At 49.3% G+C, this 26,708-nt stretch overlaps 1 protein-coding gene across 1 annotated transcript in view; it reads left to right on the forward strand.

Moving 5' to 3' along the window:
* The window catches only part of WDFY4 (WDFY family member 4), a 312,399-nt gene that overhangs the window by 279,054 nt on the left and 6,637 nt on the right, over nt 1-26,708 (forward strand). The window contains exons 52-58 of the mRNA XM_011950358.1: nt 7,465-7,618; nt 10,164-10,255; nt 14,238-14,450; nt 16,779-16,926; nt 19,325-19,509; nt 20,391-20,549; nt 25,052-25,231. Of these exons, the coding sequence (XP_011805748.1) occupies nt 7,465-7,618; nt 10,164-10,255; nt 14,238-14,450; nt 16,779-16,926; nt 19,325-19,509; nt 20,391-20,549; nt 25,052-25,231 (1,131 nt within the window). The remainder of the gene's footprint in view (nt 1-7,464; nt 7,619-10,163; nt 10,256-14,237; nt 14,451-16,778; nt 16,927-19,324; nt 19,510-20,390; nt 20,550-25,051; nt 25,232-26,708) is intronic.

Genomic DNA, 26,708 nt, shown 5'->3' on the forward strand with positions numbered 1-26,708 from the left:
CGAGAGACATGGGGAGGCTGTGGAACCCAGGCAGGGAAGCCAGAGCCAGTGGCGTGTAGGAGTCAGCGTGGGAAAGCGCACATCTCCATTCTGCTTTGAGCAAATGCTACCACCTGCCTATTACCACAGATAAGCCAGAGTGGAGACATATGTAGTGGCTTGGGGAATCACGTTCCAGCATCCCCAGGGCTGCTGTGTTTGACTTTGCTTAGATCGCTTTCTTTCTTAGGGTTCAGTCTCCTTGTTGGTGAGATCAAGGAGGTGGGTGGGAGGATCGCCTCTGAAGGTCTTTCCATAACAGCTCCAACCTCTGATTGCTCATTAAGCACCTACTATGCACCTGGATGGTGCTAAGTACCTTACAACTGTTATTTAAAATATTTTATACTTATTTATTGTGGAAAAATATACATAATAAGAAATTTACCCTTTTAACCATTTTGAAGTGCACAACTCAGTGTCATTAAGTGCATATACATGATTGTGCAGCCATCGCTGCCATCTGTCTCCAGAACTTTTTCATCTTCCCAAACTCAACCTCTGAAACCATGAAACAATAACTCTCCAATCGCCCCTCCCCACAGCACCCAGCAACCACTGTTCTACTTTCTGTCTCTATGAATGACTACACTAAGCTTATTATAAGTGGAATTATGCAATGTTTGTCCTTTGGTGACTGGCTTCTTGCACTTAGCATAATGTCCTCGAGGTCCATCCATTGTTGCGGCATGTGTCAGTTTCCTACGGCTGATTCCTGTACCCCTGTATTTGTAGACCACATGTTGTTTATCATTCGTTCATGGCTGGGGTGCTTCCTCCTTCTGATGACAATGAAGGGGGCTGCTGTGAACACTGCTGTGCCTCATTGGACCCTCACAAGCTTGTGAGAGGCTGCTGTGATTCATCTCAGGATACTGAGTCTCTGGGAGGTCACGTCCCTCAGGAAATGACAAGGGAGATGAGATGGGTTCTAGCCCTGGGGCCACCAAGCCTAAAACACTCATGGTAAATAAAGCAAGGTGGGCTCTACAGAGGTTGTCCAGAGGGGACACAGTGCTCAGAGGAAAGGGTCATGTGCCATTTTCAAGACCACATTTTCAGTAGAACAGTGGGGAGTCCCTCGTGCATCATCAAGCACAGGCACACATGCATGCGGTGTGACATGTAGGCAGTCACCCGGTGCTGCAGCACACATGCAGTGTGCCGGCTGCATGTACGTGCAGCGTGGCGCCTGGTGTTCCCAGTGCAGAGTGACAGGCAGCACAACAGCTCTGCCATGGAGCACCTTTGCTGTCAAGTACTGTATGCCTGTGTGGCACACCCAGTGTGGTGGTCTGCTGGGTTGCAGAGAGGCAGGCATGGAGTTCTGTGGGCACTGTGGCCCATTTACCCTGCACTGTGCAGAGACTGTGGACAGCACGGAGACCCCCTGTTGCTGTGCAGTGTATTCTGAACCCTGGGTAAAAGGAGTGTTTTATTCCCTTCAGGTTTAAGTGTTCTTAAGTTTGAGCTGGTCTTAGAATTGATGCATACTTATGTCCTTGATGTGTTCATTTGTTTTTCTATTCCAAGCCTGTTATTACCATAAGATTTTTACAATCCAGAAAATATGGTATATGTATGTACTGTGTGATCTGAGCAGGTGGCACATGCAGGCACTGTGACCAGGCGTGGGTCAGCTTTGCGCTCTGTTTTCCCCACTTTCTTGGAGGTGTGAACTCGTCTGTCTGCCAGGGCAGAGGGCTTGTCTCCCTCAGCAGCAGCCCCAGGATGCTGTAGTTCTTTTGTTCATTTGTTTTTTGAGACAGGGTCTTACTCTGTCACCCAGGCTAGAGTACAGTGGCATGATCATAGTTCATAGCAGCCTGGAACTCCAGGGCTCGAGCAATTTTCCTGCTTCAGCCTCCTGAGTAGCTAGGACTATAGATGTGCACCACCATTCTTGGATAAACAAATAAACCAAAAACAAAAAACAAAAACAAAGAAGCAAACAAAAAAAACACGTTTTGTAAAGATGGGGTCTTATTATGTTGCCCAGGCTGGAAAATGTTATAGTTCTTAGGAGTCTTGCCTGCTTACAGCAAGTGTCTGTGAGCCTCCAGAAAGTTGAGTCACCAGGAGGTCAGGCCCCTGCTGGGGTCCCAGCCCAAGCACCTGTTTCTGCCCCAGTAAAAGCACCAGTTGCTCTCAGGCCTGAGATCAGACCCAGCCGCCGGCACCCACCAAAGACACAGCAGTGGTGGCTGCTGTTGCATTTAATAAGAAACAGAAATAAAGTGCTGTGTTAATTAAGTCACAGCCCATGTGAAGTCAGCTGTTACCGGCAGTGGTGAAGGGTTTTGTGAACCACCTGAGGCAAGATGGCTGGTTTTTGTACAAGACAGATGCTAACTGCAGAAAGAACGGAGAACCGTGGGGCAGCACTTGGCCCATCCTGGCTGTTGACTTAGAAGCTCCTGGAGGGATCAGTGCCAGGAGTCCTGGTGGAGTGTGTGCCAGGGAAGGTGAGGAGTCTGTCTATGCTCACACCGAGGTGGACCATGCCTGCCTCTTCACTTGCTGCCTGCAGCTCATCCCCTGCCTCTGAGGCAAGCAGCCCACCTCCTGGTACCCTAAACCTCACACAGGGCCAGCCAACCCCATGCAGCCAGGGCTGCGGGGCTAGACATAGAAACCGCCAGCCTCCCTCTGATTACAGCGTGAGGATGTGGGGTCTGTAAGGGCCCAAACTGTGACTTGAGGAGAATCATTCGGGATCTCCAAAACTGTGTGGTTTTTATCATACAGACTTGAGGAAGAGTGTTAGAAAAGCACACGCAATAGGGACAGACAGTCCTGGGATAAACTCCTGGCTCTACAACTTTCTAATTGGCATTACTGAACAACGGAGCCTTGGATTCTTCATCCTTTAAAATAGCCCCTAGCTGGGTGAGTGGTGAGGACTAAAGGAGATATGGTATGAACCATTTTGGCTGACCTGAGTGTCCCCTACGTGCCCACCCTCCTCCTCCTAATGCAGGCAGCATAGTTTCAGCAAGCCTTGGTGGGTTCACTCATTTAGAAAAGAGCCACGACCTACAGGAAGGAAAGCTAATGGCCACTCTGGGGTCATCCCGTCCTCCGAGAGAGCAAGACCAAGGAGGCAGCTGGACCAGTGCGTGGGCTTCCCAGTGCCATGAGGGTCCTACACCATTAGTTTATTCAGTAGCGTGTCAGGGCTTGGCTTTTTCCTGCAGAGGCTCAGAGAATGCTGGGTCCAGCTTTCCTTTCCCCTCACACATTTGCCCTGTTACTTCTGAAGTGCTGTTGCTGCCAAAAGCTGCCCTGACAGTGCAGGCTCTCCTTCCTGTTGTCATCCCACAGTCCTTCAGATTCCCCACCCTCCTACCCCATCCCTGGCACTGGAGGATCCCGCCTCTCCTCACTTCCCCCTGTACCCTACATCCTACCTTCCATAACTTCCATCCCCTTCTCCTTTAGAGCTCCTGGTTGCGTTCCCCAGGCACACTGAGATCAGGGCCCAAGCTGAGGATTGCTCCCTAGTTCTAATCCTAGTCTGTGCAGGGAAAAGGACATAGGGGCTGGGTTCATTTGACACCTCTTTCTATGTGCCTGCTGCACTGCATGAGATATGTCTCTCTCTCTCTCTCTCTCTCACACACACACACACACTCACGCACACACACATACACACACACACACACAATTGCTTTCACACCAAGAGCTATCATCCAAGGTTCACAGACAAGGGCATGGGCAGTTGAAGAGATTAAGAAACTCACTCGAGTTCATCCTGCAAGTAAGTGGGCACTGAAATTCCTGCCCAAGTCAGCCTGCTTCTGAAGCCAATGTGCTTTCCACCATTGCACACTGCCTCTTTGATGGGCTAAAGACAGCAGGTTAGATCAACTGATATATCAATGGGGTCCTGTAAGTGAGTCGTTTGCATGGGTACTTTTAAATTACTGGGAAGAATATCTGCAGTGAGAATGGGTTGTCAGCCTGTTGATAAAACCAATTCCATATCCAGATGTGGCAGCGGGTTGATTTGGATCAGTGTCATCAGGAAGGAAGAATAGACTTCCTAGCACATATTATAGAAATATCTGTGCATCTCGGTGTCCTTCAGCATGTGCAGTTACTAAATTTCCTGTGAATTCGGGTCAAGAATCAAAGCCACATTGGAGAGGAGTTTCAGAATGTCTAATAGTGATTGAAATGCCCATCCAGAGACAATGGTGTACATAGACTTTGTGTCTTCTAATGAAAGGAGTACTTCCTTTAATATAGAACATTTCTTTTCAGGTTTTTCAGCTTTAACCATCATACCATAATTATAGACTATCCCCTGATTTTAACTTGGATCAATGTCCAGGAATAGTCCTTGATAGCCACTTCTTTTCCTATTATTTTGCCCTCAGTTTTGCTTCATCTCTTAGCAATATTTAGCACCTCCTAAAGGATTTTAAATGAGAAGAGGTACCTAGGACTATATTGTTTCTGGACTCTTCAACATTCAAAATGTTCCTGCATCTTTATATGTGAGTGATGTCTTAACTGAGCCCAAAATCCAACAACTATAATCTTTTGCCTCAGAATCCTCTAGGCTTGGCTGGCTCCATTGTCTTCTGGCCTAAATGTCACATGGGAAAACCTTCTGCCAATAAGAAATTGTTCCTTTGTTAACAATAATAACCTTGCTATTATTTTTTACAGTTCATTTGGGTACAGGTCGGATTTGTTGCAGAACAGATTCCAGAGCAGCTCTTGGTTCAGGAATTCTCTCTGATCATTTTGTTCCCTTCCAAGTTCTAGATGTAATTGTGTTGGTTTCTTTCATTTGGGTCTGGATTTGCCTTAGATAGGTGCTCTTTAAACCTTAACTGGGTCTCTCTGCCTCTTACCTTCTTGCCCCATTTTTTCCTCTTCTCTTTCTTTTCTCCTTCCTTCCTTTCTGAGAATTTAATCCTAGCTGGGACTCCTCTCTGGCAGCCACCAGAGTTTACATCAACCCACAGACTTATAATACAAGTAACAAAGCAACTCCACTTTTTCTGCTAGGGAATTTGGTGTTTTCTTTTGTATTGCAGAAGTGAGAAAACCCATTAATTTTGAAACAAATGTATGCAAATACATTTATTAATATAGGAAATAGGAAAATCAGTTATTGCTTCCTTTATAAATAATACAGGCTTAAGTTTTAAAGATATTACTTTTGCTAAAATGCATTAGACAGCTGTGAAAAAAATAACAGTTTTCTTTGTGGTAATATCTTTAACCAGATTTGTAGCACTAACAATATTTCGTATGTATATATTATTTTTATTTAATACAGGTAATCTTTTTATTACCAAATCATATTGTTTCTCAGGAGACTACCATCAGCACTCATAAAAGCTGCAAAAGGGAAACGGGACGAGGAGAAGTCATCAATCTCCCGCAGATGTAAGGCTTGGGCTGCAGATTAAATACACAATGCTCCTAATACATTTCAATGAGTGACTCATTAGGTGAAGATTTATTTCGACACCCCACCCCCATTTTATTTCCATTCCAATTTAAATTTGATGGTGGACGTCATTCCCTAATTTCAACCGAGAGCAAAGCGACCTTGGGGAAAAGCCACATGTTTAAAGCTGCCCATGCGCTGTTTGCTTGAGTCAGTGTCCCTGTCCCTGTGTGGGGAATGACCCACAGATCTCACTTGATCAAGTCTGACTCAGTAAATGGACTAGCCAGACCATGACCCTCAAGATGTCCAGGTGTGGCCACCTTGGGTGTGTGGTAGGTTCCCCACTCTCAGAAAGAGCTGAGTTCCCCCGTGGCCCACACGTAGTGGATCAAGTTGGTCCCAGGTCCAGGGATTCCCCCAGGAATCTGGCATGGGACAAAGCATGCCCTGTGGAGTTGCATCCATGGGTTTGCCCCAGTTCTGCCATTCACTGCCTTGGGAAAAATCAGTGCACTTTGAGGAGCCGCCGTTTTCTGGTCTGCAAAATGGAAATACCAATTCCTTCCTCATGCAGCTACTGTGAGGATTAGGAGAGAGCATCTGAGCATGGACCAGGCATGCCAAGAGAAGGCGCCTGCCCTTTTTCACCTCCATGCACCCCTGCAGCTGCCCCCAAGGCTTCCTTGGGTAAATACAGATGGAGACCCTCAGCCCTCTGAGCAGGGAAGGGAGTGATGGGCACAAAGTAGGCACTGCTGTGGCCCTGCCCCTTGTTCCACATGCGTGCTCTGCAGAAGATGGCAGAAGGAGGACAAGATTTTGTTATACAAAGGCCCAGCCTTGATGGGGACAAGTGAACTATTGAATCCCAGGGAAAAGGATATCCCAAAACTTACACAGACCCAAGGCCCAATTTCAGAAACTCTCTCTTGAAGTCCCTCCGCCCCCAGCGCCTTCATTTCTCCAACCAGGACCTGGAGGGAGGCACCTCTCTGCCTCCTCCCAACCCCCAAGACCACCTGGTGAATAAGGGTACCATCAGCTGAAGAGTTTGACAATTCAGATGAGAGAATCAGGGCATCTAGGGAAAGAATGTGCCTGAATTCTTACATGGCACAACCTCGACAGCCAGGCCTGGGGCCGTACCAGGCCACCTGTGGCCATGGGCCTTGGGACCAGGACTGGCCCTGGCAGAGGCTGTGGACATCGTGTCCTTTGTGGACCAGCCTCTTGCCCCTTGAACCTGAAATTTCTCCATCTCTCCACCCTCAGATCCATTCTCTCTTATCGAAGCCAAGACCCTTGGTCCCAGAGTCTCCTTCCTACCCACCACTTGCCCCCACCAAATGCCATGAGCTGTGTGTTGGATGTCACCAGGGCCCTGCCCTAGCGAGTTCTCCTCCCTCCTCCTCCCTCCTCTGCTTCTTGCTCTCCTCCTACCCCTGCTGCTCACCCAAGCCTTGTTCTCTGCTCAGAACACTGCCATCTTCCCCATCAGCAGGCTTCCAGACTCACTTCCAGGGCGCCTCTCCAGGAAGCTCCTGCTGACCTCCCACATAGAATGTTCACCCACTTCTTTGTCCTATGGTTGGTTCTTTATTTCCTACCTGTGGCAGTTGACCATGAGCCTCCCAGGAGCTGAGTCCCAGTCACTGGCACTCTTGCTGCCTCGTGTGGAGCACCTAATTCAGAGCTGGCCCTCTGCAGTCTTGGAAATGCTCAGATGTTTCTGATATGAACTCAGATTTCCATGGCAGGGAAACATGGATTGATTACCACGGATCATGCATTCCACCTTGAAGCTCTGGAGCAAGGTTCCAGAGAGTAATAAAGGAATTGGTGGCTGGAGAACCATGGCACACACATCTGGGCTGATGGGTACACGTGTGTGGAGAGAGTGAATAAGAGGTGCTAATGGTGGAACTTGTGCCTCCAAGGCAGAATGCATGGTGCCTGGCCAGCAGGAGGGTGCCAGTGAGAGCAGCTGGTCATGTTGGCTCCATTTCCTCCAGGGTGGAGGCTTCGACGTGGCAGACAGAATGTTCCACAGTGTGAAGAGCACATGGGAGTCGGCCTCCAGAGAGAACATGAGTGACGTCAGGGAGCTGACCCCAGAGTTCTTCTACCTGCCTGAGTTCTTAACCAACTGCAATGGGGTGGAGTTCGGTGAGTGGAGGCCTGGTGAGGCTGGGTGAGTGGTGTTGCAGGGTGCTCTTTCCCATAGCCCCTGGGTGATGACCAATATCATCTGGACCTTTGCTAGGCCCTCCCCAGGACACATGCACTTCAGGTGAGGTCTCCACGGGGTAGCAGTGCCCAGAAGGAAAGGTGGTTGCTGAGGAAGGACGCTGGCCCCAGGCTGCCAGGACAGTGCTGAGCCACCACCCCACCCGTGACCTTTCCTCCGATGGTCCCAGGCCTCAATTGGCAGTGAGGCCATGGCTGAGACCAACCTGGGCTCTTCTGTGTAGCCCAGGTCTGGCACTGCCTTGCTGTCTCGAGACCTTGGACAAACTTCTGCTCCTGACAAGTTCCATTTCCTCCATGTCCCACAAATGGGTTCACATGGACTCCAAGGGCAGGACCCAGAGATGCTGGGTCTCCTGGGGTAGACTGCTGGGTGGGATCCCAGGGCAGCTGGACAGGCACTTATGGCAGCTCCTTCCTGAACTGCAGGCCCCAGCCTAGGATGCAGCAGGGCTTCTTGCTGCTATAGATCGTTCTAAGCATGTGATATGTATTTTCTAAGCATGTGATATGTATTTTCTCCTTTAATCGTTGTGCCAGCCCTGTGAAATAATTCCTGTTTTTTTGAAATAATTCCAATTTGTTCCTCCACTGCAAACAAATTGCTGAGTCAGGGCAATTTGCAGAGTGGATGAGTGGTCACAGCCTGGGCAGGGTGTGGGCAGCTGTGGATGCTGGCCTGGCTGGTAATCATCTTCTGCAGACAACATGCATGAGCCATCACCAATGCATACCTCAGGCTCTAGATCCCCCCTTCTTCAGTGTTCTCCTTCTGCCTCCAGACAGCACATAAGGGCATGCACCTGAGCCAGACCAGATGCAGCCCTGGCGCAGGGTACAGGGGAGGAGATTAGTCCTTGCAAAGATTAGTCCTTGCAAAGAAAGTCCTTGCAAGATTAGTCCTTGCAAAACCTTGTGCAGGGGTTTTCAGCCGTAGATATGCAGCCCACATCCATGAGGAGCAGGCCAGACAGTGAGCCAGGCCCCGTGAGTCTGACCTGTGGAACATGGGGACCTTGGTGGTGTTCAAATCATTAGACACCTCACATGCGTCAGAGGTAAGAAGTGAACAAATGCAAAGGATGGATCCCCCAAAGCGTGAGGAGTCCCACAGAGGAGTCACTCAGGGAGGGTGGCAGCCAGGCGGAGATGGTTGGCCAGCCTGGAGTTAGAGCACTGACCGGAGTACCCACTCTGCCTTGGAAATGAAGCCAGACTTCTGCAGGAGGCATGATGGGCTCAGCTGCAGAGATGATGGCTCCTACCAGCAATGGAGGCCAAGAGAGGAAATGTCCTCAGAGAAGTCAGGAGAACAAATGGTTATTGAGCACCTACTGTATACAGGGACCTTTTTTTTAAGGCACTGGGGATTTAGTTGGGTCTTCTGGGATGGCATACCCTGAAGATATTTACATTTTGTGTGAGGATAGGAAAAAGGGAAGAGAAAATGTAGACAATTTCTATATTGTAAGTGAAACATTGTTGGATGCTGAGAAGTCCTATGAGTAAAATAGGTAGGAAAATGGTTTGAGGATGACTCAGCAAGACCTGGGTTTCTCTGGTCCTCAGGAAGGACCTGTTGAGGAGGTGGCAGGCTGAGATGAGTGATGAGAAGGGCCAGGCCAGGCAGCTCTGTAGCCCAGAGAGAGCAGGGGAGCTTTTATTCCAGCTGCTTCTTGCAGGCTCTGAAGTCAGGCAAGACTGTAGCTCACATTTATGGAGTAGCCATCATATGCCTGACATCGTTCTAAGCATGTGATATGTATTTTCTCCTTTAATCGTTGTGTCAGCCCTGTGAAATAATTCCTGTCATCACCTTAAATTTTACAGGTGGAAAATGAATCTCAAAGAAGTGAAGTGGCTTGAGCAAGGTTGGGCAGCTAATGGAGAGGAGGGAGACTTGGGTCAAGTCCAGCCTCCTCTTTCTACTGTCAGGGGAATCTGTCTAAAAACCTTGCTGTTCTCCCCTTAAAAATGGAGAGAAAATGCATAAATTATCGAGTTAGAATGAAGATTCAGTGAGGTGACTTGTGGCCGGGGCCTAGCCTAGCTCCTGGCGTGGACTCAGGTGCTTAGAATTTGCCAGCTTGCACCACTATCACTGTATCTCCTGATTGTTTAATGCTGTGTAAAAAACACCCAGAAGAAAGGCACGGTACAGTGGAGAGAAAGATGTACCACAGTGATGACACTGAAATCATTTCAGACAACTTACAAAGCAAGCACTAGTGCTGCCTGGGAAGCAAGGAGGACCTCCTGGAGGAGGCAAAGGCCTAGAGGCCATGCTGAGGGGTCATTCCAGGCAGAGAAGGTTGAAAGCAGTATGGTCTGCAGAGAATATAACTCATGTTCTGACCTACACAAAATCAGCAATCCTATGCAGCATGCATTTTACATCCCCCAGTTCCTAGCCTGGTTTGAGTCCCCAGTTACCCAAATCTCTGCTGCTTCTCATCCCATGCAGGCTGCATGCAGGACGGGACTGCGCTAGGAGATGTGCAGCTCCCTCCCTGGGCTGATGGGGACCCTCGGAAATTCATCAGCCTGCACAGACAGGTGAGTCAGGCCAGGACCCCTGGTATCCTGCTGGGGACCTCAACATCCCCTCAAATTCTACTGAGGCTTTCTGTCCAAGTGGAGGGCCAATGACCCACACTGTGAGGCTTATGTCTGGAAAACCCAAAGAAGGGGTGGGGTCTATGCCTTGGGTTGGCAAGGAAAGGCTTGGGCTCTGGGCTGTTTCAGGAGCTCCATTAGACCCTGCCCAGGTGCCAGGTTGGTGAGGGTTTCACTGGAGGAAGTGAGGTCAGTGTCCTCAGCCAGCCCTACAAGAATGTCCACTCCCTGGGCCTCACTGCTCAGCATAGTTCAGAGAGGGTTTGAGCCTCCCAGGGGCTCCCACTGGCCAAAGATTTTCTAGGACTGGGCAGAACTTGGCTTATCACCCAAAAAACTGGACATGAGTAGAGACCAGAGGTCATTAGGGACACATGCTGAATCAAATTTCTGGGTTAGTTTAAGCACATGAAAGATGTTCAGCATCATTGATCACCAGGGAGAAATAAATTTAAACCACCACGAGATGAGATGCTGTGACATACCCACAGGAGTGGCTTAAATTGAAAAGACCAGCAAAACCAATAGTTGACGAAAATGTGGAGCAACTAGAATGCGTGAGACATCAATGGTGGGGAAAGCAAAATGGTACACCTACTTTGTACAAAAGCTTGGTAAATTTTACAAATTTGCAGGTGCATTTGCCATATCACCCAGCATTTTCACTTGAAAATTGAAAGCACGTCCACACAAAAACTTGTGCATGAATCTTCACCAGGTTTATTCAGACTAGTCAAAAACAAAACTCAAATGTCCATCAGCTGGTGAATGGATAAACAAATGGTATGTCCATGCACACACAACAGAATGCTACTCAGCAGTAAAAAGGAGCAGATTTACTGAATCGGTTTACACAGAACAACATGGATGAGTTTTAATGCATTATCCTACATGAAAGAAGCCATAACCCAGGGCTACATATCATGTGATTTTTATATACAGGCATGAAATGTGACATTTAGAGGCAAACTATAGGGACAGAAAACAAATTAGTGGTTCCTAAGCTCTGAAGTAGGAGAGTGACCACAAAGGAACACACAGGGGGACTTTTTGAGCCAAGGGAAATGTTCTGTTTCTTTACTGTGGTGATGGTTACATGACTGCATGAATTTACAAGAACACTTTGAACTGGGCATTTTAAAAGGGCAAGTTTTATTGTGTGTAAATTACACCTAAAAAGTAAAAATAACCGGAGGCAGGTCTGACTAGTGGCAACAAACCTATGCCTTTTCCTGTCCTTTTCTGCAAAGAGAAAGTTCTTCTTGTTTTATTCTTGCCTCTGGAAACTCAGTGATAGGAGTCATCCCTCTCAGAGCCCACTGTCTTGAGTACTTGGGCCAGAGTGAATGTAACCTGCAGGCAGCAGCAGCCATAGTCTGATAAAAGACAGAAGTACACATGATTCAATTGACCAGAGTGTTACTGGAATGATGGACCACTACATCTAAGCTGGATAAAGATGTAGCCAAAGACATGTGGGTGATGATATACTGCAAAGAAGAAAAGAGACAAGGGGACCTGAGGCTGTGACAAGGTAGAAGAAGAGCCTTCGGAAGTACTTAAACATCCAGCAAGTTGAGGAGGATGTGACTTTCACCAAGTGGGTGTTTGAATGAGTGCTTTAGAAGATGAGGCAGTTATGGATACTGACATGGGTAAAAGTGTGGCCATGGGAATGGTGACTTTAGGTGGAATGAAGGCAAAAGTCTTTGGAGATGTGGAGCTCAAGGAACCAAGAGGCCAGAGATCACAATCACTGAGGATGATGGCAGATCATGGAGAAGAAGGGAAAATATGGCCGGGAATCACCATCTTTGATGAATGAGGAGAACAGAGAGAAGTTGTTGGAAGACAGCAGTGAGGATGAGGAGTGGGTAAAGCTAGATCTCATGCAGCACAGAGAAGCAGATGTTTTGTGATTTTTTTTTTTTTACAAGAGGACAGAGGACCAATACTCTGGAGGTGGCAATAAGGACTGAGGAGACACCAGCCCCATGTCCTGGCCCCAGACGTATGGGTTGTGTCCAGCAAGTGGCCACCACTTGAACTTGCTGAAGGGGAACTGGTGGCCCTGGGGAAAGCCAGGCTTCATCTAAGGAAAGGAGGTGGAGGAATGTTTGGGAAGAGCTTGAGGATGTGGGATATGTGTTGGTTAGCAAGAGGTAGGAAGAAGGGCCAGCAAAAGGGTCAGCTGTCCTGGCCTATGATCTGCCCTCACCCGGCTATGCCTTTAGTGGTTCTGTGGCAAACACCAACAAATGCTTTCATGCAAACATATCCAGAAGGCCATGAGGTATGCCCCAAGTCAGGTGATAGGTTTGGGAGAGTCATATCTTTCATTACCCCTCGTATGACATGACTCAAGTGTGGCCTTCTTGCCCTCAAAGCCACTTTAATCATAGACCTCAGAAAAGCTAACGTAGCACAGGTGACTGGCTTCTCCAGATCCAGGTGTATAGGGCAGCTTGTCCTCCCAGAAGACCAACAAGGGGAGCCCAGACAATCCCAAATGAACATCTTGAGGCTCTGGGGACCTAGCCCTGAAGCTGGGTTCTATTCAGTAGAGACAGGTGCCACCTCTCAGATAGACTGTGATATCCAGACACCGGGCCATACTTTCTCTTGCTCATATGTGACACCTGATGAGAATTATTGCCAACCTGGGTCCCCCATTCTGAGCCAGTGCCACCCATCTGGGCTGTATGCATGAAAGATCCAGCATGCTTGGCTCTTATGCTAAATTCCTTGTTTCCTGTTGGATGTCACCTTTCATGAGGGGCAGATGTTGTTGACTTCCAGTGGGAGCTGTGGTCCTAAATGGGCTGAGGTTTACTTCTCATTTAAAGGTTGTAAACTCAGATCCAGGCTCCGTGTTTGAGTTGAGAATGTCTCCTGTCCTCCCATCTGGGGACAGTGAGCCTGAGCATGGACAGAATATTCCTCAGGTCTGTGAGTGCATGGGTGAGAAACTCCTTGCCTGCTGCATGCCCCCAGCTAGACACAGCTGCCCCAGTGAAGGAAGTTCACATTCCTGGGGGCTAAGCTGCACCTCAGAAGTAGGTTCTATCATTTCTGTGCCAGGGATGATTTAGAAGATGCCCACACCCATGTCCAGAATTTCCCAGTACCTGAATGAAGTGGGATCTGCTCAGTGAGACTGGATGCCCCCTGTGGGGTTCTGAGGAATGAAAACTGGCAGCTGGAGTGTTAGGATCACATGAGCCTGCCCTAGAAGTGAGTTAATTATACCCGCCATCACAGGCAGTGTTCATGGGAGGAAACAACACCTGTGAAACAGCCGGTGCCTGGCACCGTATGTGCTCAGTGAAATCACCTAACTCCTGGAGCTCTCTGTGTGTCAGCCGTGGACACAACTTAATTCTTACATGAACCAGCTAAGAAGGTACAATTGTTCATCTTACAGATGAAGAAACCAAGGAACAGAGATGTTAAGGAATGTGTACACAGCAGCACCCACACCCCCTGTCCTCCAGAGCATGCTCTCCTGATCACTGCACTTAGCCTCAACCTTCTGACATTCTCTGATCAGAACCAGCTCTCCCTGTTTCATATGTCACATCTCAGCAAGACCCCAAGACTTTATTTTCAGCCTTGTCTCTTCCATTTAGATGTCTTTCCCAGGCCTGCACCTCATAGATACTGTGGACACCATGGTTGTTTTATGACATGGTTGAGCTGGGGTGGTGAAAACAGTCAGATCTGGTTTGCTGCTGGCTGGAGGCAGGACTAGGGTGGCCCTCAGGTGGCTGGCTCATCCTGCCACTTTGTGCTTATCAAGCCCAGGGGCCCATCAGTTATCTCCTCTGTGCAGGGCCAATACCCTGAAGCATGTGCCCCTTGCAGAGAGTGCATGGGTCCATAAGTGGCCTGGGTTTTAATGCTCTTTGGGTTTTTGTTTCAGGCCCTGGAAAGTGACTTTGTCAGTGCCAACCTCCACCATTGGATAGACCTTATTTTTGGGCACAAGCAGCAGGGTCCAGCTGCAGTGGACGCTGTTAATATCTTCCACCCCTACTTCTACGGTGACAGAGTGGACCTCAGCAGCATTACTGACCCCCTCATCAAGAGCACCATCCTGGGGTTTGTCAGCAACTTTGGACAGGTGCCCAAACAGGTACAACATGCCTTGTCATTTGCCTTGCTTTCTCAAAAGAGTGTGTGCAGTGTGAGGACATTCTCTCCTGGGGTTAGAGTGAAGGAGAGGGCTGAAGAAGTGAAATGCTCCCCCATCATCTTCTTGTGCTTTCAATATCAGGCTTAACCCTCAGTTACCACCTGATGTTGATGCAGATGATGACATCGTTAGTCAAACTGGTGAAAGCTGGTGTTTATCTGTGACTGATCTGATTTTAGACACTACAATAGATATGTAGTAACTAATTACTTGTGTTCATATCTATCCTACAAGTTTGTTGTATCCAACGACTTAGGACATATCAAGTGTTTGAAAGTGCCTGAAATATGACCAGCACTTAACAAATGTTAGTTATTAGTGTGATTATGTCATCGAAATCTCTTGTAAGCTCTGGGTATAGAGAGTATTCTTTCATGGACCAGGAAACTGAGGCTCAGAGAGGCTAAATAATACCTTGCCTAGAATTACACTAATAGCAGTCAACAGAGGTAGAGCTCTGATCCTAACACATGTTGTCACCATTGTGAGAGCGTCTGCCGTCTACGTGCCAGGTCTCGGGTGAAATTGTGAAGTTTCACCTGGACCTTCTGCTCTGCTGGCTCTGTCTCCTGTGAAGATAGTCACTTAGCAATATGAGGTTGTGCATTCCCCTGTTGACATACTGATGAAAGCACAAGTTAGGTGGTTATTTAATTGATTCTGGCCCTGTTGATACTTGAACTGTGGTTCTGTGTGGAGATGTTTTGTTCTAGCCTTCCCCATGTGCAACCATGAGGACTCAGGGTGGGGAGGGGGCTCCTTTTGCAGTTAGTGCTAAACTAACATCTTTCTGTCTGGTCTCACATGACATGCTGAGATTTGCTCAGCTCCCAGGTAAAGGGAATGTGAGGAGGGTGTGAGGTTGACTTGGAGATTGGATGGCACATCCAGTGTGGGTTTGCTGGGAGGCTTTGTAGGAAGGAAAGAATTTCAGGAAAGAAGCCTGTTAGCCTAATGGTTTCACTTCTTGAATCTAAAAAATATATAATAATACAAAGCAAGAAAATAATTCAAAGTAGTAGCCACCACCATCCAGCCATGTCCTGCCTCATGTACTCACAGCCCTTGTCCACAACACAGATCTTTTCCCATCAGTGTTGTTACAGAGTACACACAACTTCAGATTCTGACTACTCAACAATGTGTCATATGAGCTTTGACAAGTATTTCTAAAGTAGCCATCAGAATGAGAATCCCCAAGTGTCCCAGTCTAAAGACAAGATTGCAGCACTCAGGCCCCATGCTACTCCTAACAGGGGCTGTGTCCGCTACTCCCAGTCACCTTGAGCGAGGAATAGTGCTCATTATTAAACACTCATTGAAACCTCATCATTCTGATTTCTGTTTGCATTGGTCGCCCAACCAGCTTTTCTAAATAGGTTAGCATTTGATCCAGGACTATAACTGAGCTGAGGTTTCTCTGAGACCCCCGTGCCCCCCCAGCTGCCCATCGAACTGGAGCCCCAACTCTGCCCATGTCCACAGCCCGGACCAGTGTCCACCTCTTCTCCCTCCAATGTGCGCCTCGTGGATGACTTGCAGGAATGTGCTGCTGGCTGGAAAGAGCAGCCCAGCAGGGGTGCAGTCCGGGAGGGACTGCAGGGTACAGAGCTGGATCTGGCCACAGCTGCACACCCTGGTCCAGCAGCAAGGACTCAGCCAGGCAGTATGGCTCATGCTCAGGGCTTGGCTCAGTTATGCAAAAAATTTGGCATTAGGCACAATCTGATGGCAGGGATTGGAGAAAAATAAGAAAGAGGCCGCTGATGGGAATTGCCCGTGTTCTTTGGAATATTTGAATGGATGCTGTTAAAGAATTGTGTTGATGCTTAGGTAAATGAGCCTGTAGAGAGTTTGTGAGGGAAGGATGAAAACTATGAGAAATAGATTGAGTCAATGAAGGAAGCCACATGATCTAGGGAAGGATGATGGTCACTCTGGCCTCATGATTGAGAGACAGTTCTTCCAGGGACCAGGGGCTCTTCAGTGAGGCCAGTCCTTCCCCAAGCAGCTTGGGAAAGGAGAGATTTGGCAGGCAGAAGGGCTGCCTTTATGACCTTGAAAAAGTAGCTGTCCCTCTCTGAGCCCCAGGCCCCTCACCTGCAGCATCTGAGGGCTGGACCAGAGGTTCTGTTCATGTTCAGCTCTGTCAGGAGCAAGCCCAGCTGTAGCAACCCCCAGAATCGGGGTGCAGCTGCAGTGTGCATAGGGACGACCCCTCCTCTGGGCATCTCTCCCCTCATGTGTGTCTGTTCCCTGTCTTTCCAGCTCTTTACCAAACCCCACCCAGCCAGGACTGCAGCAGGGAAGGCTCTGCCTGGAAAGGATGTCTCTACCCCCGTGAGCCTGCCTGGCCACCCACAGCCCTTTTTCTACAGCCTGCAGTCACTGAGGCCCTCCCAGGTCACGGTCAAAGGTGATTCCCTGGCTCTGCATTGTTTGGTGTCCTGTCCCAGGGTTGTCCCTTCAGCGGCTGGGTTCCTCTGGAGGTCCAGCACCACATACCTAGGCAAAGTACTGGTGACTGACTTTGAATGGCTGCATCTCCAATCACAGCCAGATTCTAGGGGGGCATCATCTCTAGGAAGTGTCTAGGGGCTCCTCTGTTAGACCTTGACTTCTGAAGACCCACATCTCTCTCTCTCTGTCTGTCTCTCTCTATTTCTCTCTCTTTCTCACACACACACACACACACACACACACACACACACCTCTTTCAGGCACATACACACACATCTCTCTTCCTCTTCCTCTCTTTTATACATGCACACACACATGTACACACACACACACACACACACACACACACACCTCCTCTCCTCAAGAGACCAGTGGAGAGTCCCAAGTTTCCCAAGGAAGGGTTACAGCCTCTGTGCCTTGGCCACTGGTCCTCCTAAGCAGGGCAGGATAGGCAGGCAGCCAGTAGCTAAGAACATGTGCTCTGGGGCAGATGGCCCAGGAGTGAATTCCAGCCCTACTGCTTCCTCCCTGTGTGACCTTGGGCAAGCCATTGAACCTCCAAGTTCCCATGGGGATTTGAATAGGGTTGAATGGATGCTATTACAGAATTGTACTGATGCTTAGATAAATGAGCCCGCAGAGAGTTGGTAAGGAAAGGATGAAAAACATGAGAAATAGGTTGAGCCAATGAAGGGAGCCATGTGATCTAGGGAAGGAAGAGGGTCACTCTGGCCCCATGATTGAGAAACAGCTCTTCCAGGGACCAGGGGCTCCTCAACAAGGCCAGTTAGTGAGAGTGCGATGAGATGGGCCACCTTCGGTGCCCAGCACGTAGGGTGATTATTAGTCCCTCTCATCTGACCACAGTTCAGTGGCTTCCTCAGCTGCCACCAAGGCTCAGAGAGGCTCTATAGAAGCAGGAGTCCACTGGGGTGGGGGTGGTCCCACCCAGCCCAGGAGGGAGGGTCACCCAGATGGAAGCAGAAGAGAGGGTGAGGCTGGGTTCCTAGGGCCGTGTATGTATGAAGTCGGGTGCCTGTGCCATCTGAGGACATGCACTGCCTTGGGGAAATCCCACTACATTGAACAACATGCAGGTCCCAAGGAGTATAAAGTTAAGTTTTCAGGAGTTTTAGTGGTGTCCTTTTTTATCCTTGAAGTCCAAGAACAGTGTTGTTGGCACACCCCACCCTGGTAGATAAGGTGCTGCTGCTCTTGGCTCTGGGGACCATGCCTCCATTTGCCCCAGGACTGGGGATCTGCTGCGGCATTGAAGTCCCTGGGCAGTCAGACACAGCCCCTGCCCTCACAGAGAGGGACACGAGGTGCAAACCACACCAACAGTAACAAAGGAGCTCAAATCTCCCATGTGGGCTCCAGGAGACTGATGCAGATCTTACCAGCCACAGGTCCTGGGGGACCTTCCTGAGATTCAGTTCCCTCGTGTGTAAGGTAGGGAAGACAATGGCCCTGCCCTCAGGCTTGTGACAGTGCCATGAAGTGGTGTCTACCACACAGGCAGGCAACAAGCCAGCGCTGAGACAGGAGTCCTGGCAGATGCTGGTGCCACTCCAAGCACACACTGGGCCTTGCTTTAAGGGGCCTGGCTTTACTCTCTCCTTTTCATCTGAGCAGTCCCAGAGGGTAAGGGCCATTGATGCCACAGTCCCTTCCCTACAGGGAGAGACATCTCACAGTCTTATCCTGGAGCCTTTCTCGAATCTTGCTGCCTCTCTTCCTCCTGGGTGGTAGGGTCAGGAATAGGGTGGTTCTCCCACTTGACCCAGCACAGGGCAAGGAAGGGAGTGGCCCCCACCAGGAGGAAGGAAAGGCCCCTACATGGTGGGTGTGGTGTGCACAGTCTCAGAAACTAGGCTGGCCTCAGTGTTTTGAGTTGACAAGCTGCACCAGGCTCTGTGCCAGGGGACACACATTGAAAGGGGCATGGTTGTCTCTACTCCATGGGAAGAGGCTGGGTCTGAAGAGATGGAATGACTTGACCAGCATAACTAGGCTTGGAATGAGGTCTGGGCAGCTCCAAATCCCCTGCTCTGAGCCATATTCCAGCTGGGGCTGGGGGTGGCTCCCAGAGTGGAGCTGAGGGAGGGTGGGAAGTGTGCCTGCTGTGACTCCTGCCCCAGGGCCCAGCTACAGTGGGTGCTGTCCTTCTGTGCATAACTTCAAGTCCAGTGTGTCTGCCTGTCATTCCTGCCTGGGGCCCAGCTGCAGTGGGTGCTGTCCTTCCACGTATAAGTTCGAGTCCAGTGTGTCTACCTGTGACTTCTGCCCGGGGGCCCGACTGTTATGGGTGCTGTTCTTCCATGCATAAGTTCTCCATACTAACTGGGGCGTAGATATGTACCTCTTTTCTCTAGGCTCAGAGTCCCCCAAAGGGGCCATCGGCCACATTGTCCCTACTGAGAAGACCATTCTAGCTGTAGAGAGGAACAAATTGCTGCTGCCTCCTCTCTGGAACAGGACCTTCAGCTGGGGCTTTGATGACTTCAGTTGCTGCCTGGGGAGCTATGGCTCCGACAAGGTGAGCGGGCTACAGGGAGCAGGGGCAGCCTCAGGACCTCAGCCTTCCTCCAGCTGGAGGCAGAGATGGTCCAGAGATAAGCGAGCCCAAAGCAACCTCGCCCAATTTCCCTACAAGGTGTGCTGCCAGCCTGGGAGGGAGAGGACTCAGTGACTGTGCAAAGCCCTCCTTGGGCTGGGCCTCAAACCCTCCTTTCAAGGCTTGCAAGTTGGCAGTGCACACTGTCACCTCCAGAGCAGAGGCTGGCTGAACACGTGGCCACATTGAGGCCACTCACACTGGCACTGAGTGTAGGAGGGAAGTCCTGGGGGCTCCCCTGGTTCCAGTCATGACTTAGACTCAAAGGACACACACTGAGCATTCAGGAGGCTGGCAGGAGCAAGCTATTTCCCTACTGGTCCTCCCAGTCCCCATGTAAGCCATGCAGTCACCTCTGCCTTCTGATGCAGCCCCTGCCCTCCTCCCCAGGCTCCATTCCTACTCCAGCTTCCCTCCCCTAATTCCATCACTTCCAATGAATTCCCTACCCCACAAGCTCTCCCCAGCGCCTCCCTAGCCTTGCCCCAACAACTTCTTGAGGCAGCCATGGAACTCAGCGCCACATGTCCTCCCTTCTGATCCCCAAGCTGAGCCACCCCCTGCTGGTGCTCATGGGGTCTTCCCAGCATCCCTGACTTGTCTCTTCCTACCTGCTGGAGGAGGAGCTCCTGCTTGGGGACCAGGGATGGTCTGGATTTTGTCACCAGGGACTGGCTCCTGAACACATGGCATGTCCCCAGTTCCCAAGGCACTCAGACTGGCCCACATCCCCCTGTGGCTCTATCCTGGGCTCCTGTCCCTGCTGTCTCCACAGCAGCGCTAATCCCCCTTATCTCCCACAGATCCTGATGACATTCGAGAACCTGGCTGCTTGGGGCCGCTGTCTGTGCGCTGTGTGCCCATCCCCAGCAACGATCGTCACCTCTGGGACCAGCACCGTGGTGTGTGTGTGGGAGCTCAGCATGACCAAAGGCCGCCCGAGGGGCTTGCGCCTCCGGCAGGTATGGTCCTGCTCATGCAGGTGCGGTCCTCAAGTGGGAACAGTACCTCACATAGGGACAAAACCTCTGGCCAGTATGGCACCTGGGCAGGTGTAGTGCCAGAACACACCCTAACTCTGCTCACTGAGGGCCCTGCCACCCTCAGAAGTCGGGAATGAGCGAAGTGAGGTGCAGAGGGTGGCTCACAGCTCAGCGTCATTCAGGAGTATCATTTTATTCCCATGGTGCATTTGACAGGTACACAGGGCAGGTGCCTCCACAGAGGCCCACACCTTAGCGAGAGATGCCAGGCCATACACAGCCACTTCATGCACATGGCAGGTCTGGGGAAACTGGTTTCCTTATACCAGATAATATTTTTTGAGCATTTTGCCACAAGTTGGCCTTTATGCCAAGCATTTTTACATGGATTGCCTCATTTTATCTTCTTGACAGCCCTGTAAAATAGGTGCCATGATCACCCCTACTTTATTGGTGAAGGAAAAATGAGATGTAAAGAAGTATAAGTGGTGCATCCAAGGTCAAATGAAAGACTTTCCAAAGGGAAGTGGTTGAGGTGGGAGGAAGAGGAACCATGAGCCAGGAGGCTGAAGATGTGTACCACCAGCCCTCATAGGGAATGCTAATCACAGTGGCACTTAATGTTTGCTTAACATTCCAAGTGCACCAAGGCCCTTCTGTATATTAATTTTTTTCCATGAAGAAGGAACTGTCATTTCCACATTCAGACAAGGAAACTGAGGCTCATAACAGCTTGCATTTGAATCTAGGTTTGTCTAAGTCTAAACCCCATGCGCTCTCCTGCATACTCTGGAACTTGTCCTAGAATATCACTAGGGGACACTTTCAACTCTAAAATCCAATTCATTTCTGTGTCTGTTTTTTGGTTGGCCACAGAGCCCTAAAGTAACAGAAACAAAAATAAGCTGTACAAAATCAATCACGCCTGTAATCCCAGCACTTTGGGAGGCCGAGGCAGGAGGATCATAAGGTCAGGAGATCGAGACCATCCTGGCTAACATGGTGAAACCCCATCTCTACTATAAATACAAAAAATTAGCCGGGCGTGGTGATGGGTGCCCGTAGTCCCAGTTACTCAGTAAGTTGAGGCAGGAGAATGGCGTGAACCAGGGAGGCAGAGCTTGCAGTGAGCAGAGATCATGCCACTGCACTCCAGCCTGGGTGACAAAGTGAGACTCCGTCTAAAAAAAAAAAAAAATCACCACTGACCAAATTTATTAAACCGAACATGTTTCACTGAAACTGACCCTGGGTTTCTCTGGATAACTTTCAAGCCACTTCTGTCACCCTAGACCATGTCCTTGTCTCCTGGTGCCATGCAGGGCATAGAGGGTGCTGCATGGGCACTCAGCAAATGTGAGGTGAAGGAATGAATAGGGCAGTGCGAGAGGGTGCTGACATATATGCAGGGGCAGCGCACCCACTGAGAGGCAACTATACAGGTGACAGGCAGGTGACCTTCACCAACTGCTGTTGTCAGTGGGCTGGGTATGATTCCTGATCTCAGCAAAGGGACTGGAAATGAAAGACTGGAGAGCTCTCTCCCCAGTATCCCCATTGCCCATTTACAGCTTGCCTTGGGGACTGTACACAGTTCCACCTGACCCTGGGGCTGGCCTTCGGGTACTGGGGCGGTGATTTTTCTACCATCCTCCGAGCTCCCATTTAACAGTGAAAATGCACAGAAACACCCTCGTATCAACCCCATAAAAATGTAATTTATCATCCTCTCCTACTTCCAAATCAACAGAAAAAGATATGGGAATCCCACATGCTCTTATTTTCTAAAAATAAAACACTTTATCACTTACCTGTAAAGGCTAATGTGGCCTTGCAGGTTCCCCAAACCCCGGCTGCTCAGTGAAGGGGTCCATTCCTGACCTGTGAACAGGAAAGTCATCACTGATGAGCTTCATAGGCAGTTCAAAAAGTATTTTATTTGTAAAGATATTGCAACATTAAGGAGAAATTTTAAATTTACTTCAAAGACAATTCTCTACCACCCCTATAAAAGTTTTCATTTTTGCATACTTTCATCCCCAGATTACATATTTATATCTTTCTGATCAGTGTGTAGATATTTTATTCTATTTTCACCCAGCCTATCCAATTGTTTCCATTTTTCTACATTCTCTATAATTTACATTTCAATCATTCCATATCATTCCATTTCCATAAAATTGCATTTCAATTGTTTTGTTATGTCAGTGCACTACAGTTTAATAAACCATTTCTTCTAAAACTAGACAATTAAGTTGTTTCCAAGTTTTAACTATTTTAAATAGTGCTGCAGAAAATATCTAGGTTGCTGTTTGCTTCTGATTGTTTTCTTACAATAAACTTCAAGGAGGAGAGTTATGAGCAGTGACACGGTGCCTTCCAAAATAGTTCTATGACTTAATCATAACCACCAGCAATCAAGAGCACCTGTCTCATGGCAATGTAACCAGCATGGGGAATAATTTTCAGGGGTTTTCTTGTTGCTGTCATTTTTTGCTAGTATAGTTAGGTATGAGATGATATAATGAACTTATTTTAATTGGCCTTTTAGAGAAGTATTATTCTGAGAAAACAAACTCCCCTTGAGCATACATTTGAAGCTGCTATCTCTTTCCTTGATTTTTTTCGGCTCTTGCAGATGGTGGGTGCTGGATGACTTGTGGTGCTGGAGTTTCCAGGCTGGTCAGAAGGCAACCAGCCTAACCTAAGTGGGCAGTGCCAGGCACACAGGCTGTTTCCTGGGAAGATCAGGCAGACTTGGTTCCACTCGTAAACAACACGTGCCAGCACTGGGCCTCAGAGATCCTGTCTTTACATCCTGAGCCTTATGCCTGGGTTCCCTTCTCTGCGCTCTTTGGCATTGCTGCATCCCCTGCGGTCAGAACTGAGTCATCAGACTTAGTTCATTCTGGCAAGAGATTCAGAAGGTTCCTGTCAACTCCTCTGCTTTCCCCTGTTCACTCTGGCAGTTGCCGTTTTCCTAGGATGACCCAACTCTTCTGTGGGTCATACCCATTAACTTGCCAGCACCATCTGGCGTCACATTAGAATCTATTAAGGACAAACGGGAGCCTGTGGCAGAACCTTTCATTGCTATGACCAGGCAAAGTGACAGCTTTGAAAAATGATGCTTAGCCTCATTGACCCAAATGAGTGAGCGATTGTCTCTGTTCTGAGGGTGGATGTTTACCACTTGGTAAGCCAGGCCAATTACGCTTCAGAATGCCACCTCCGTGCCCCTCCAGCTGAGTCCAGGGGATGGCAAGCACGTGTGAGCAGAGGACCTCAGATCAGGGCCTCTGGGACCTGCAGCCTCTGGGGTGCTGGTGATGGAATCCACACCATTGCCTGCAGCAGTTGGCCAGGGGGTACCAGCATACATGGTGGGCCATTTCAGTCCCTTGGGAAAGTGTCCACAGAGAACAAGGCAATGGTGATCTGGACACACAGCCATCCATGAGTCAGGCCAGGTTCCACACAAGCCAAACCTGAGGGCCAAGACCAAGGAAGTCTAAGTATCCCAGTGGCTATGAATCCAGACCTATCAGACTTGAAAAGCCCCATCTTTTTGGTGACCGCGTGACCTCCCCTTTTCTTCTTCCCAGTTTAGTTCAAGAGTGCATGTGCCTCTGAGGTTCCCTTACCGAGATGGCTCTCGAAGTTGGGCACATGTGAGAATCCCCTGAGGGCTTGTGAAAATTCAGACGTCAGGGCCCCATCCCCAGTGTTTCTGATTCAGGAGACTTGGGGTAGAACCCAAGAATTTGCATTCTAACGGGGTACCTGCTGCTACTGAACCTGCTGGTGTGGGAACCACAGTTTGCCAACAGTGCTTTGTATGTTGATTGCAACATGAACTGGCTAAGTATGGTGGCTCACACCTGTAATCCCAGCACTTTGGGAGGCCAAGGCAGGTGGATCACTTGAGGTCAGGAGTTCAAGACCAGCCTGGCTAACATGGTGAAACCCCATCTACACTAAAAATACAAAACATTAGCCAGGCATGGTGGCAGGCGCCTGTAATCCCAGCTACTTGGGAGGCTGAGGCAAAAGAATTGCTTGCACCTGGGAGGCAAAGGTTGCAGTGAGCCGAGATCATGCCATTGTACTCCAACCTAGGCGACAGAGCAAGACTCCATCTCAAAAAAAAATAGTGACATGAACTGCTCCCAGGTTCAAGACAGATGTAGGGCAGCACAAAACATCCAGATGTGGCTAGTCTCTGGTTGAGTTACAAGTAAAAAAATTGTTGTTTCTCCCCAGCAGAGCCTCTACCCCTGAGATGAATGAAATGGAGAGGCTAGTCATGGACACGCACATGCACACACCCCCAGCCGCACAGACAACAGACTTGGGAATCACTGACTCACTCAGAATCTCCATTTCCTTATCTAGGGCTCAGCTGTATAGGGAGGGTGAAGAATTCTCCAAAGTAGCTGAATTGAGGGTCCTTCTCCTAACCTGCGAGTCTCTGTCCCCAGGCCTTGTATGGACACACACAGGCTGTCACATGCCTGGCAGCGTCAGTCACCTTCAGCCTCCTGGTGAGCGGCTCCCAGGACTGCACCTGTATCCTGTGGGACCTGGACCACCTCACCCATGTGACCCGCCTGCCCATGCATCGGGAGGGCATCTCAGCCGTCACCATCAGCGATGTCTCGGTAAGTCTCCCGTTTCTCAGTGTCTGTGTCCTCACCTTCGCAGTAGCATGGAGTACAACACTCAGGAGAAAGCCCAGAGACACAGAGACTCTGGCCACCCCAGAATGTTGAGAGGGCCCCATGTGTGTGGAACAGTCGCTGTAGATCTCATGTGCAGCACCCAGGTCTAGCTTCAATGTCCGCTTCTTTACTTTCCTCCCTCTGGTGGTGGGGATAGTGGGAGGTGTCTGCTTTGCTGCAGGCACCAGGGTGCTGCAGCAGAAGACTGGTTTTTAGTGAGGGTTTTTCTAGATGTGGCTGACTCATTTAGCTCCTTACCTTCAAATCAGTGTTGATTTGGCAGGTGTTTGGTCTTCATGGCAGTGCAAGCTTCTCTGCCTGTCCTTCCATACTGGCTAACAAAGATGAGGGAGATCGATTTATCGGTTTGAAATTTATTCCAGACCAAAGCCCTGTCATGGGATATGGGGTTCCCTGAGGATGCAGAGGTTTCTGCATCTGCTCACAGAAAACCTAAGGGGCCCAGGGCATAAATAAAATGGGCAGAGGGCTCAAAAGAGGAAGGATGATATAGGAGCTTCCTGGTTCCAATTTTTGCTGAAAGTAGTGCTCCAGGTAGGCTTGAATTCAAAACTGGATTCAATGTTAGATGAGTAGATGGAGTGTGAATGGGTGGATGCATGGAGAGGTAGATCAGTGGATGCATGGGTGGATGGATGAACAGATGGATAGATGGGTGGATAGACGAGTGAATGGATGGATGGATGGATGGATAAATGAGCAGATAAAGGGATGAATAGGTGGATGGAAAGATGGATGAAATGGATAATGGATTGGTAGATGGGGTGAATGGACGGATGGGTTGATGTATAGAAGAAGGCATGAAGCCTTCACCTGGGAGAATATAAAACCCATCAGGAATTGTGTCTCTAGACCCCAGAGAAGCCTGGTACCAGGACAAGTTGTCCTGCAGCCAACTGATTTCAGTCTGTGCTTGCTGGGTGTGGGGCAGAGAGGTATCAGACATGGTCCCTGGCCTCAGACAGACCATCCCTAACAATTCTGGAAATTCTACAATGGATCCCAGCCCAGTGGGATATGGAGGGGCACTGAGCCCCATACATCCGTTCTGTGATTAGGGCAAGGCTCAAAGGGATGGCCCCAGGGCCTCGGTGACAGTGGCCACTACAGAATAGACAGGACTTGAGGAGCAAAGACTCAAATGTGAGCATATCAGGAGATACAATGGGGAAATTTCTCCTCAGAAATTCCCTCTTCAGGGACATTGCACAAGCTTATGAGCCACGTGCAGTCATTGGAACCTCTGTACCCTGCCCTCCACCAGGTGGCATCCAAAACTTCTTTATGGGGCAGGGCTGGCCAACCAGGTATAAGTTGTGTGTCCAAAGCCAGGGCTGCCCTTCAGGCTGGATCTTCTGTGGCAGTCAGGGTGTGGCTGGAGAGTGGGATCTGGGAG

Source organism: Colobus angolensis, unplaced genomic scaffold (genome assembly GCF_000951035.1).
Source record: "Colobus angolensis palliatus isolate OR3802 unplaced genomic scaffold, Cang.pa_1.0 Scaffold306, whole genome shotgun sequence".
Lineage (NCBI taxonomy): Eukaryota > Metazoa > Chordata > Mammalia > Primates > Cercopithecidae > Colobus > Colobus angolensis.